The sequence below is a fragment of the Rhinolophus ferrumequinum genome, chromosome X, assembly GCF_004115265.2.
Source record: "Rhinolophus ferrumequinum isolate MPI-CBG mRhiFer1 chromosome X, mRhiFer1_v1.p, whole genome shotgun sequence".
NCBI lineage: Eukaryota > Metazoa > Chordata > Mammalia > Chiroptera > Rhinolophidae > Rhinolophus > Rhinolophus ferrumequinum.
In genome coordinates, this window is record NC_046284.1 from 80,461,487 (window position 1) to 80,474,871 (window position 13,385).

The 13,385-nt window shown below is 38.6% G+C and overlaps 1 protein-coding gene across 6 annotated transcripts in view; it reads right to left on the reverse strand.

Moving 5' to 3' along the window:
* KLF8 (KLF transcription factor 8) overlaps positions 1-13,385 on the reverse strand; it is a 227,674-nt gene that overhangs the window by 57,117 nt on the left and 157,172 nt on the right. For 5 of the 6 annotated variants that reach the window (XM_033119554.1, XM_033119571.1, XM_033119535.1 and 2 more), the window contains one exon: positions 4,394-4,467. The exons of the other annotated variant lie outside the window; for it this stretch is intronic. In XM_033119554.1, the coding sequence (XP_032975445.1) occupies positions 4,394-4,467 (74 nt within the window). The remainder of the gene's footprint in view (positions 1-4,393; positions 4,468-13,385) is intronic. 6 annotated transcript variants of the gene reach the window in all.

The window sequence follows — 13,385 nt, forward strand, 5'->3', positions numbered from 1 at the left end:
AACCCACAAAAGGGATACTCCTGGAGCACCCAGAACAGGAGACCAGGGAGACAGTGCCAGGGCAGCTACTACATAAGGACACCTGGCCAAGACTATGAGCCATATCAGATCTACTTAATACATAGAAACAGAAATGCAGCCAAAATGAGGAAACAAAGAAATACTTCCCAAATGAAATAGGAGAAGACTCCAGAAAAAGAAGTACCAGCTACCAAATCCAAAACAATGATTTTCAAGGAAGTTAGTGAGAACTTCAACAGAGAGAGAGCAAGCATAAAAAAGATATAGAAACCATGCAAAAAAACCTGTCAGCAGTGAAGAATACAGTAACTGAAATGAAGAATGCTCTTGAAAAAGTCACCAGCAGACCAGATGAAGCAAAGGATCAAATCAGCGATTTGGAAGACAAAGGAGCAGAAAAAACCCAATCAGAACAGCAAAAAGAAAAAAAGAATCCAAAAAATGAGGAAAGTTTAAGAGAACTCAGGGACAATATCAAGCATAACAACATCCGCATTATAGGGGTACCAGAAGAAGCAGTAAAGCAAGGGATTGAGAACCTATTTGAATAATTACAAAAAACTTTCCTAACCTGGCAACAGAAATAGATATACCAGCCCAGGAAATGCAGAGAATCCCAAACAAGATGAACCCAAACAGGCCCACACAAAGACACATTATAATCAGAATGGCAAAGGTTAAAGACAAAGAGAGAATCTTAAAAGCAGCAAGAGAAAGGCAACAATAACTTATAAGGGAGCTCCCATAAATTGTCAGATGATTTCTCAACAGAGACTTTGCAGGCCAGAAGGGATTGGCACAACATATTCAACATAATGAAAAGCGAGGACCTAAAACCAACATTACTATAGCCAACAAAGCTATCATTTAGAATCGAAGGACAGATAAAGAGCTTCCAAGATAAGAAAAAGCTAAGGGATTTCATCATCACCAAAGAAGTATTACAAGGAATGTCAGAGAGGCTTCTTTAAAATGGAAAAAAAAAAGATCAAAATTATGAATAATAAAATGAAAAAAGCTGCATATCTATTAACAATTACTTTCAATGTAAATGGACTAAATGCTCCACTCAGAAGACATAGGTGGGGTGAATGGATAAGAAAACAAAACCCTTATATATACTGCCTACAGGAGACTCCAGATTGAACGACACACACAGACTGAAAGTAAAGGAATGGAAAAAGATATTTCATGAAAATAAAAACAAAATAACCAAAAACAAAAACAAAAAATGCTGGTTAGCAATACTTAGACAAGACAAAGTGACTTATAACAAGAGACAAAGAAGGACCCAGTAGTCCCACTTCAAGGTATTTATCTGAAGAAACCCAAATTCTACTTTGACGGGACATGTGCATCACATGTTCATTGCAGCATTGTTTACAATGTCCAAGATGTGGAGGCAGCCTGGGTGTCTGTCGATGAAAGAATGTATTAAGAAGAGGTGGCACATACATACAATGGAATATTGGAATATTGCTTGCCCATGGAAGGGAATGGGTTCTTGCCATTTGTGGTGGCATGGATGTACCTGTAGGGTATTGTGCTGAGTGGAGTATGTCACACAAAGAAAGACAGATGCAATGTGAGTTCGCTTATATGTGGAATCTAAAGAACAAAATAAACAAACAAAACAGAAACAAACTCATAGATACAGAGACCATACTGATGGTTGCCAGATGTGAGGGGGATTAGGGGTGAATAAGAAAGGGGAAAGGATTAAGAAGTACAAATTGGTTGTTACACATTAATCATGGGGATATATGGTATAGCAAAAGGAACATAGTCAATATTGTAATAACTATGTATGGTGTCATATTAGAACTATTAATATATGTGTTGGGGTGACAGATGGGAGAGGTTTGGGAGGCAGGGTGGAAAAGGTGAAGGATTAAGAGGTACCAACTGTTAGTTACAAAACAGTCATTGGAATGTAAAGTAAAGCACAGGGAATATAGCCAATAATAGGGTAATAACTATGTATAGTGCCAGTTGAGTACTAGACTAGTCAGGGGTATCATTTCTTAAATTATACAAATATCTAATCACTATCCTGTACACCTAAAATTAATATAAAATAATATTGAAAAATGCAACTGATTTATGAATATTAATTTTGTATCCTGCTACTTTATCAAATTCATTTATTAGTTCTAATACTTTTTTGGGGGAATTTTGATGGTTCTCTACATGTGGTATTATGTCATCTGCAAAAAATGACAGTTTTACTTCTTCCTTTCCAATTTGGATGGGTTTTATTTCTTTTTCTTGTCTGATTGCTGTGTCTAGGATTTCCAGTATTGTGTTGAATAAAAGCTATGAAAGTGGACATCACTGTCGTGTTCCTGATTGGAAAGAAAAAGCTTTTAGCTTTTCACCATTGAGTATGATGTTAGCTGTGGGTCTGTCACACATGCCCTTTATTATGCTGGAGTATGTTGCCTCTATCCCCACTTTGCTCAGAGAATTTATGATAAACGAATGTTGGATTTTTGTCAAATTCTTTTTCTGAATCTATTGATAAGATCATATGATGTTGCCCTTCATTTGTTTATTTGGTGTATCAAGTTAATTGATTTGTGGATATTGAACCAACCTCACATCACAGGAATAAATCTCACTTGATCATGGTGTATGAAGTTTTTAATGTATTGCTGAATTAGGTTTTCTGATATTTTATTGAACATTTTTTTCATTTATGTTCATCAAGGATATTGGCCTGTAGGGTTTTTTTTGCAGTGTTTTGGTCTGGTTTTGAGTAATGCTGGCTACAAAAAAATGAGCTTGGGAACTTTCCCTCCACTTTGCTTTTTTTTTTTTTTTTTTTGAAAAGTTAGAGAAACATAGGTATTATTTCTTCTTTGAATGTTTGAGAGAATTCACCTGTAATGCAATCTGGTCCAGGACTTTTGTTTTTTGGGGAGTTTTTTGATTACTGATTGATTTTGTTACTAGTTATTGATCTGTTCAGATTTCATGTTTCTTCCAGATTTAGTCTTGGTACATAGTATATTTCTAGGAGTTTATCCATTTCTTCCAGGTTGTCCAATTTATTGGCATGTAACTTGTTGTTCATAGTATTTTATTATAATCGATTGTATTTCTGTGGTGTCCATCGTAAATTCTCCTCTTTCATTTGTTTTTATTTATTTGCTCATTTTTTTTTTCTTGATTAGTTTGGCTAAAGGCTCATCAATTCTGTTTATCCTTTAGAAGAACCAGCCCTTTGTTTCATTGATCGTTTCTATTCCTTTTGTTTTTTAATGTTTATTTTGTTAATTTCCACTCTGATCTTTATTATTTCCTTCCTTCTACCCACTTTTGGCTTTGTTTGTTCTTCTTTTTCTAGTTTCTTTAGATGTAAGGTTAAATTGTTTATTAGAGATTTTTCTTGTCCTAGAAGTAGGCCTGTAGGAATAAGAATTTTCCTCTTTTTATTTTATTTTTTGACATTCACTATTATCTTAATTTGAGGTGTACAGCATAACAGAACAGTGGTTACACATTTATATAATACTTTTTTATTGGCGAATATTGGGGAACAGTGTATTTCTCTAGGGCCCATCAGCTCCAAGTCATTGTCCTTCAATCTAGTTGTAGAGGGCGCAGCTTAGCTCCAAGCCCAGTCACTGTTTTCAATCTTAGTTTCAGGGAGCACAGCCCACCAACCTATGTGGGAATTGAACTGGCAAGCTTGTTATTAAGAGCTCACGCTCTAACCAATTGAGCCGTCTGCCGTCCCCAGCCATTTATATAATTTAAGAAGTGATCCCCCTGACTAGTACAGTACCCACCTGGAACTACGCATAGTTATTACCATATTATTGACTATATTCCCTATGCTTTACTTTACAACCCCATGGCTATTTTGTAGCTACCAATTTGTATTTCTTAATCCTTTCACGTTTTTATCCCGCTCCCGAACCCCCCTCCCATCTATCACCCAAATAAATTTAGTGCCCATCTGAAACTATACATAGCTATTACAATATTGTTGATTATATTCTTTACGATATACCCTACATCCCCATGATTATTTTGTAACAACCAATTTGTAGTTCTTTTTAAGAATTATTTATTTATTTTTCTCAGTTACAATTTACATTCAGTAGTATTTTATATTAGTTTCAGATGTACAGCACAGTGGTTAGACTATAGTCTCTATGCTATATTTTACATTCCCATGACTATTTTATAACTATCAATTTGTATATCTGAAACCCTTCACCTATTTCACCCACCCTCCCAACCAACCCTTTCCATCAGGCAACCATCATGATGTTAGAAAAATGACCTTCAGCTCTATAATCATTATGAGGTACTCAGCACTATTATGGCAGAATATTAGTATCTTATTTTCTCGACAACTGACCTGTTTCAATACAGGCATCGAGCCACTTTCTGAATTAAGTTGGACCTGCAAGTTGTTTATAAATTGATCCATATCTGGAAAAGAGACAAGACAAAGACAATTTTAAAATATTATCTAACCCAGTGCATACTGTATGCCATTTACCCTTGGTTACACTTGTTTGTGTTCTATGAACATTATTTTTCAGGACTTACTAGATACTGAGAAGTCACTATTTGGACAACATTCTAATTTATATATTCTATTAATCAAGATGGCCCTGACTTTTCCTCAAAGGTATAAGCTGTCCCCTTCCCTCAAAATCTGTATGTATGTGAATCTGTTTCTTCCAAATTCTCCAATCCACCAAACATCCATAGGAATACGAGCATAGCTGTATCGTTTCCAGAATTTGCCCCTTCCTGGCCTAGTTCTCATTCTAAAGTGTTCCATGCTCCTATATGAATATTTACCCTAACGAACTTGTTTACACATCAGCGACAATTCTCTCTAAAGTAGTGTTTTATCTCTCTACATCTTTTTTTTAAATTAAATTTATTGGGGTGATATTGGTTAGTAAAATTACATAGGTTTCAAGTGTACATTTCTATAATACATAATGTATATATTGCATTCTGTGTTCACAACCCAGAATCAGTTCTCCTTTCATCACCATCATCATATATTTGACATGCTTCTCCCCCTCTACCAACCCACTTCCCCCTTACCCTATGGTAATCACAAAACTGCTGTCTCTGTCTATCAGTGTTTGTTTCTTTGTTTGTTTGTCTTATTCGTTTGTTGCTTTCAGTTTTATATCCCGCATACGAGAATGAGTGAAGTCGTATAGTTCTCAACTTTTTCTGTCTAGCTTATTTCACTTAGAATGATCAGAAGATCCATCCATGTTGCTGCAAAAGCAGTGTTTCATATCTTGTTATGGCTGAGTAATATTCCATTGTACTGGGGTGCCAAAAAAATGTATACAAGTGGACACTTTGGTCAACATTGCTCAAGCAGTAGTTCACCGTAATCAGAAGGGTCTGGATGCTGATGGTCACCACTGGAAACACCTCTTGCAATTGCATAAGTCAAATGTCATCTGTATTCATCTTTTGTTATCGGTGTATATTGAGTATTACAATTTTAATATAATTTTTTCCTTTCTTAAAATGTGTATACATTTTTTGGCGCCCTCTGTATATATGTACCACATTATATATATGTACCACATCTTCTTTATCCAGTCATCTACCAAAGGACACTTTGCTTGTTCCCATGTCTTGGCGACTGTGAATACTGTTGCAATGAACATAGGGGCACATAAGGTCAGACAATTAATTCACGAACTCATCCTGGAAAAAGTGCTACATACATCACTGTTGAATATCAGTATGGTCACCTACAAAGTACTCCCCTTGGGAAGCTATACACTGATGTCATAGCCTAGTCCTCCCTTCAAAGCAATTTTGGAACTCTTTTTCTGGAATGGCCATCAGAGCTGTCGGCATATTACCTTTGATGTCCCGAATGTCATCCAAATGTCTTCCTTTCAATATTTCCTTTATCTATGGGTAAGGAAAGAAGTCATTGGGGGCCAGATCAGGTGAGTAGGGACGGTGTTCCAATACAATTATTTGTTTACTGGCTAAAAACTCCCTCACAGACAGTGCCATGTGAGCTGGTGCATTGTCGTGATGCAAGAGCCGTGAATTGTTGGCGAAAAGTTCAGGTCGTCTGACTTTTTCACACAGCCTTTTTAGCACTTCCAAATAGTAAACTTGGTTAACTGTTTGTCCAGTTGGTATAAACTCATGATAAATAATCCCTCTGATAACAAAAAATGTTAGCAACATCACTGCAACAAGTTCACGAACTTAATTGTCAGACTTCGCATATCTTTATGGATAAATGTTTTCAGATTTTTTGGGTAGATACCCAGAAGAGGGATTGCTGGGTCATATGGAAATTCTATTCTTAATTTTATGAGGGATCTCCATACTGTTTTCCATAGTGGCTGTACCAATTTACATTCCCACCAGGAGTGTATAAGAGTTCCTTTTCTTCCCCAGCCTCTCCAACACTTGTTATTATTTGTCTTGTTAATGAGAGCCGTTGTAACAGGTGTGAGGTGATATCTCATTGAGGTTTTGATTTGCATTTCCCTAATAGCTAGGGAAGTTGACCATTTCTTTTCATATATCTGCTGGCCATTTGTGTGTCTTCTGGGCAAAAGTATCTGTTCAGGTCCTCTGCCCATTTTTTAATTGGATTGTTTGTTTTTTTATTGTTGAGTTGTATGAGTTATTTATATATTTTGGATATTAACCCCTTATCGGATGTGTTGTTTGCAAATATCTTCTCCCATTTGGTTAGTTGCCTCTTTGTTTTATTAATGGTTTCTTTTCCTGTGCAGAATCTTTTTATATTCCATTCATTTATATTTGCTTTTCTTTCGCTTGCCTTTGAGATCATAAAATCTTCTCTGAGCCCAAAATCCGTAAGTTTAGTACCTATGCTTTCCTCTATTCAGTTTATTGTTTCAGTTCTTATGTTTAGGTCTTTCATCCATTTTTAGTGAATTTTGGTATATGGTGACAGAAAGAAGTCTAGCTTCATTCTTTTGCACGTTTTTCCAATTTTCCCAGCACCATTTATTAAAGATGCTTTCTTGTGCCTACATCTCTTAAACATACAAGTCAGGTGGCATTAATATAACAGTCTTCTATTTCCTTCTTAGGTAACTTTACCCCTATGAAAAAAGAGACTAGGTTGGCTCATTCAGCTACCCTGCACCATCATAATCATTCCCACCAAAAGCACATACCAGCTCTTTTTCACCAGATTTCCTTTAGACTATCTACACTCTAATGTTCTAAAGAGGAAAACAGAGGGCAAGGAAGATAAGTCCACATTTTGCGTATGGTTTAACTGGTCAGATTACACTAAGTGCCCCCATGTTACTTACAATTAGTTTTCTCATTTGTGACTTGGATGCATTTTAAAAGGTAATCCATAAATCGATTGCTTTAAATGTCAAATACATTTACCCATTGAAATGTTCATTTTACAAGTCACTTCAATTAGCCATTTAAGACCTAATGCAGGATTCTTTGGTCAAGATGGTGGAGTAGGTAAATACTGTGTTTCCTCCTCTCATGACCACATCAAAACCAAACTAAACTACAGAACACCCATTATTGAGAATCATCTGAAATCTAGCTGAACAGAAGTCCTACAACTAAGGACATACAGAAGAAGCCACCTTGAGACTGATAGAAAGGGCAGAGACTTGGAACAGACTGGTCCCACATCCATGTGTGACCATTAAAAATCTGGAGTGATTATCTCAGTTGCAGAGGTTCCCCCATCCCCGGAGGTGCAAGGGGTCCCATCCCCAAACCAGGCTCCCCAGCCCAGGGTTCCAGTGCCAGAAAGAGAAGTCCCCATATCTACTGGCTGTGAAAACCAGCAGAGGTGTGGCTGAGTGAGACAAAGTGCAGCTGGAATCACAGGTGTTCTTCTTAAAGTGTTCACACGTGGACTTACTCAGTGATTCACTCACTTGCTCTGAGCTCCAGAGCAGGAGCAGAAGCTTGAATGGCACCAGGCACACACAGGGAGGAACTGAATTATCTGGCTTCTCAGTGCGGGCTGCAAAGATAGCTTTCTCCAGAGATAGAAGTGCTGGCAGATTCGCCCCCCCCCCATTTTTTGAGCCCTCCCAACTCCAGGCATGCGGACACATGCGGCCATCATATCTGATTCATCATGAACCTAGCTAACACTATTCATCTGACCCATCCTGGTAATTCCCTGAGTCATCACCCTATCCAACTTTCAGGCACACCTAAGCCTCTTCCAGTGGCTTTTCCATACAAATGGAAGGTCTTGGCTTATACTGCAGACTTTCCTAAAATCTTTTAAAGGTTCACAAACCCCAAACAAGCAGCATCTAGCTGTGGCATGTCCCGCACCTCTTGCTGAACAGCCCCAAGCCTGGCACTAGCAGCAGCTACCCTTGGTTCACAGCTTAGGCTCTCACAAAACCCTCCAAGCCCATCACGGGTGAGGGTGGCCAACTGCAGGTTGCTTTGTGGCTCACGTTCAAGTCCTGGGCAGGGCATAGGCTGCAGCTGAACATGGCCTGTAGTAGAGACCCTCCCAGCAGGCTGGAGTGCCAACATACCTATTAGCTGCCTTCAGCCTTATGTCTCCCTTGAGACCTTGCCAAACCACAACAGAGCCACCTCTGCAGATGACACAACCAAAGGGCAAAACAGGGAAGAACCAGAGCCCTGCTACAGTAACTCCTGCTTTGCAGGGTCACCACTGCACAACAGTTCTTTCATTGTAGTCATGGCCAGTCTTTACAACAATCAGCTTGAGGTTCAAACACTGGCTTTCATATGCAAACAGCAACCAAGGCTCAACTATAACAGGAGGGCACACACAACTGACACAAAGGATACACCTGGAGTGCCTTTCTCTGGAGAGCAGGAAGCCTGCACCACTGGGCCACACAGGGTACGTATTACATACATAAGACCACCCTATTAACGCTGGAAGGCATAGCAGCCTTACATAATACATAGAAAAAACACAGGGAGACAGCCGCAATGAGGAGACAAGGAAACATATCCCAAATAAAGGAACAGAACAAAGCTCCAGAAAAAAGAATTAAACAAAATGGAGACAAGCAATTTATCAGATGCAAAGTTCAAAACACTGGTTATAAAGGTGCTTAGTGCTCTCAGGGAGAACATCAACAAAGGGATAAGAAACATAAAAATAGAGATATAAAACACTGAAAAAGCCAGAAATAAAAACTACAATAATGAAATGAACAATACATTGGAGTAACTCAACAGTAGATTGCATAAAGCAGAGGATTTAATCAGTGATTTAGAAGCTACAGTAGAAGAAATGTCCCAATGAGAACAGCATAAGGAACAAAGAATACATTGAAAATGAGGATAGTTTAAGATGCCTCTGGGACAACATCAAGCATCCCAACATTCACTTCGTAGGGGTACCAGAAGGAGAAGAGAGAGAACAAGGAATTGAAAATATATTTGAACAAATAATGACAGAAAACTTCCCTAACTTGGCAAAGGAAATAGACATAAAAGTCCAGAAAGCAAAGAGTCCCAAGCAAGGTGAATGCAAAGAAGTCCACACTACAACACATCATAATTAAAATACCAAAGGTTAAAGACAAAAAGAATCTTGAAAGCAGCAAAAGAAAAGCAGTAAGTTACCTACAAGGGGGCTCCCATAAGACTATCAGTTGATTTCTCAACAAAAACTTTTCAGTCAGAATGGATTGGCAGGAAATATTCAAAGTGATATAAAGGAAGGCTCTACAACCAAGATTACTCTACCCAGCAAAGCAATCATTTAGAATTGAAGGAAGATAAAGAGCCTCCCAGACAAGAAAAAGCTAAAGGATTCATCACCACCAAAAAAGTATTACAAGGAAATTTAAAAGGCCTCCTTTAACATTAAACAAACAAACAAACAAACAAACAAAACAGATCAAAAGTATAAATAGTATAATGGCAATAACTACATATCTATCAACAAGTACTTTCAATGTAAATGGATTAAATGCTCTAATCAAAAGATAAGGTGGCTGAATGGATTTGAAAACTAGACCCTAATATATGATGTCTACACGAGACTCACTTCAGATCCAAAGACCCAAACAGACTAAAAGTCTGTCTGGATAAGATATGTGCCGTAGAGAAAGATATTTCATGAAAATGGAAACAAAAACAAAAAGCTGGGGAACCAATATTTATACCACACAAAATAGACTTTAAAACAAAGGGTATAACAAGAGACAAGAAGGGCCCAGGAGTCACACTTCTGGGTACTTATGCAAATAAATCCACAACCCTGCTTTGAGGGGATGTGTGCATCCAATGTTCATTGCAGTATTGTTTACAATGGCCAAAATGTGGAGGCAGGCTGGGTTTCAATTCATGGATGAATGAACAAAGTGAGGATGGTACATATACACATATACAATGGAATACTGCTCGGCCATGGAAGGCAATAGATTCTTGCCATCTGCTGCAGAACGGATGCACCTGGAGGGTATTGTGCTAAGTGGGGTATATCAGACAAAGAAAGACAGATTTATTGTGATATTGCTTATATGACTAGTCTAAAGAACAAACTAAGCAAACAGAAAAAACAGGAACAAAGTCATAAATACAGAAAACATTTTGATAGTTGCCACATGGGAGGAGAGTTAGGGGATGAGTAAAAAAGGGAAAGGGATTAAAAAGTACAAATTGGGGCGACTGGATGGCTCAGCTGGTTAGACCGCGAGCTCTGAACCACAGGGTTGACAGTTCGATTCCCACATGGGCTAGTGTGCTGTGCCCTTCACAACTAGATGGCAGAAAATGAACTTCTTCTGAGCTGCTGGAGGGTCGACTGATTGGCTCAGTTGATTAAAGCACAGCGCTTAACAACAAGGTTGTGGTTCAATTCCTGTATGGGATGGTGGGCTGCACCCCCAGCAACTAAGATTGAAAAAGGGCAACTAAACTAAATGAAATACAGAACAAAAAGACAATAGAAAAAATTAATGTGACAAAGAGCTGGTTCTTTCAAAGACTAATAAAATTGACAAACCCTTGGCAAGCTTCAATAAGATAAAAAGAGAAAAGACACTAATAAAATCACAAATGAAAGAGGGGAAGTTATCACGGATGCCACAGAAATACAAAGGATCATTCAACAATACTATGAAGGACTATATGACACCAAATTGAATTACCCAAAAGAAATGGACAAGTTCTTAGAAACATATAGCCTTTCTAGGCTGCATCACAAAGAACTGGAAAATCTAAATAGACTGATCACCAGTAAGGAAATTGAATCAGTCACTCAAAACCTTCCCAAAAGCAAAAGTCCATGACAGATGGCTTCATTAGTGAATTCTACCATCCTTCAAAGAGGATCTAACACCTGTGCTACTCAAACTCTTCCAAAAAATTGAAGAAGAGACAATACTCCCTATCTCATTTTGTGAGGACAACAATACCCTGATAACAAACCTGGTAAGGATAACAGAAAAAAAGAAAACTACAGTCCAATTTCTCTAATGAATACAGATGCAAAAAAACATAAATGAAATTCTAGCAAATAGAATGCAACAATGCATTAAAAAAACAAAAACAAAAAAACTTGGTGACATCATAAAAATGGTGGCATGAGGCAAGCCTCTGGAAATCTCACCTAGAATTTACAACAAATTGAACAACGATAACTCCACAAAGGACTCCATGCAGAGCAGACAGGCAAGACGAAAAGTCTCACTACTGAAATCACCTAAAAGTGGGTATATTGTGCAAGCAGGGGAGGTGGGAAGGGAGAAGAGCGGAGATGGGTCTGCATGGGTGCAGGACGCAGACCTAGCTCTGTGCTCCAAGCTCGCTGCATCTTGGAACTACCGCAGCTGCGGGAGAGGGAATAGTTAAGACTGCTAGGGCCCCGTTTAGAGCCCACAGGGGTGAGGGGACGGCATATAACACGGCTGAACCCAATGCTCAAGGCAGAGATCTCGGAGCAAAAAATGAGAGAAAAAGGCTGAAAACGGTGGTTTCAGCACTCACAGCCGAGCAGAGAATGGAAGCCTTAGGCACTGAGACTAGCCGCCACCTCCCTACCCTCCCAGAGCTCACCCCACCCCTAACTGCCGAGTGCTAGAAGCGGTACAGTGGAAGATTCAGATGAAAAGAACAGAATATTTGCAGTTCTGAGAAATGTGGTCCACAGACATGGACTCGCAGCCCAACTAGTTCCAGCAAAGAGGAGGGAGTAGTGAAAGAAGGACTGGCTGTGGTGTGGTCACCGCCATTGCTCTGGCCAGCTCTCACAACCCACCCCAACCCTGTCCCCACCAATCTGGGCGGATCCCTGCAGGAGTAAACAGAGCTGCTGAAGCACCAGGCTCTGAATCTGGGGCAGGAAGAGCTTTGGAACCTCAGAAGCTCTCCACATCACCCCATGGAGGTGGCACTGTATGACCAAAGCCAACTGTTCACAGAGGAGAAGCTCGCCTTTCAGGGAATCCCTCCATTGTGTGAGAAGCTGGAATAGTGCAGAGAAACATAACACTACATTGTGAGAGAGAATAAAATGCTGCATTTGGAGAGAAATTAACACATTCTACCAACACCTACTAGAAAACAAAAGAAAGACCTCTTTCTATCAACTGTTGAAGAAGCCACTCCTGTAGCTGTCTAGGAAGAGAAATCATAAATCATTAATGGCCATGAATAACCAAGGCAACAAGACCAGCTCAGAAAGAAAATGAAAAGACTCCAGAAAATGAACTTAAAGATATACAAATATGTGACTGGAATAACAGAGAATTCAAGATTGCATTAGTAAAAAACTCAACGAAATGCAAGAAAACACAGAAAGGCAGTTAAATGAAGTCAGAAACAGAATCAAAGAACAAAATGAACATTTTACCAAAGAGATTGAAATTTTTTAAAAAAAGAACCAAATAGAATTTCTGGAGATTAAGAACTCAATAAAAGAAATGAAGAATAAAATAGCCAGCTTATGTAGTAGAGTTGACCAGATAGAGAAAAAAGAATAAAATAGCCAGCTTATGTAGTAGAGTTGACCAGATAGAGAAAAGAATCAGTGACATCGAAGACAGAAATCTGAAAATGACACGGATGAAAGAAAGAGATTTGAGACTTAAAAGAAATGAAAGAACTATACAAGCACTTTCTGACTCCATCAGAAAGAGCAATATAAGAAAAATGGGCATACCAGAAGGAGAAGAAAGAGAGAAGGGAACAGACAGTATATTCAAAGAAATAGTGGATGAGAACTTCCAAAACTTGTGGAAAGAACTGGCTCCTCAAATCCAAGAAGCAAACAGAACACCTAATTACCTTAACCCCAACAGGGCTTCTCCAAGGCACATTACATTGAAGCTGTCAAAAATTAACGAAAAAGAAAGAATCCTCAAGGCAGC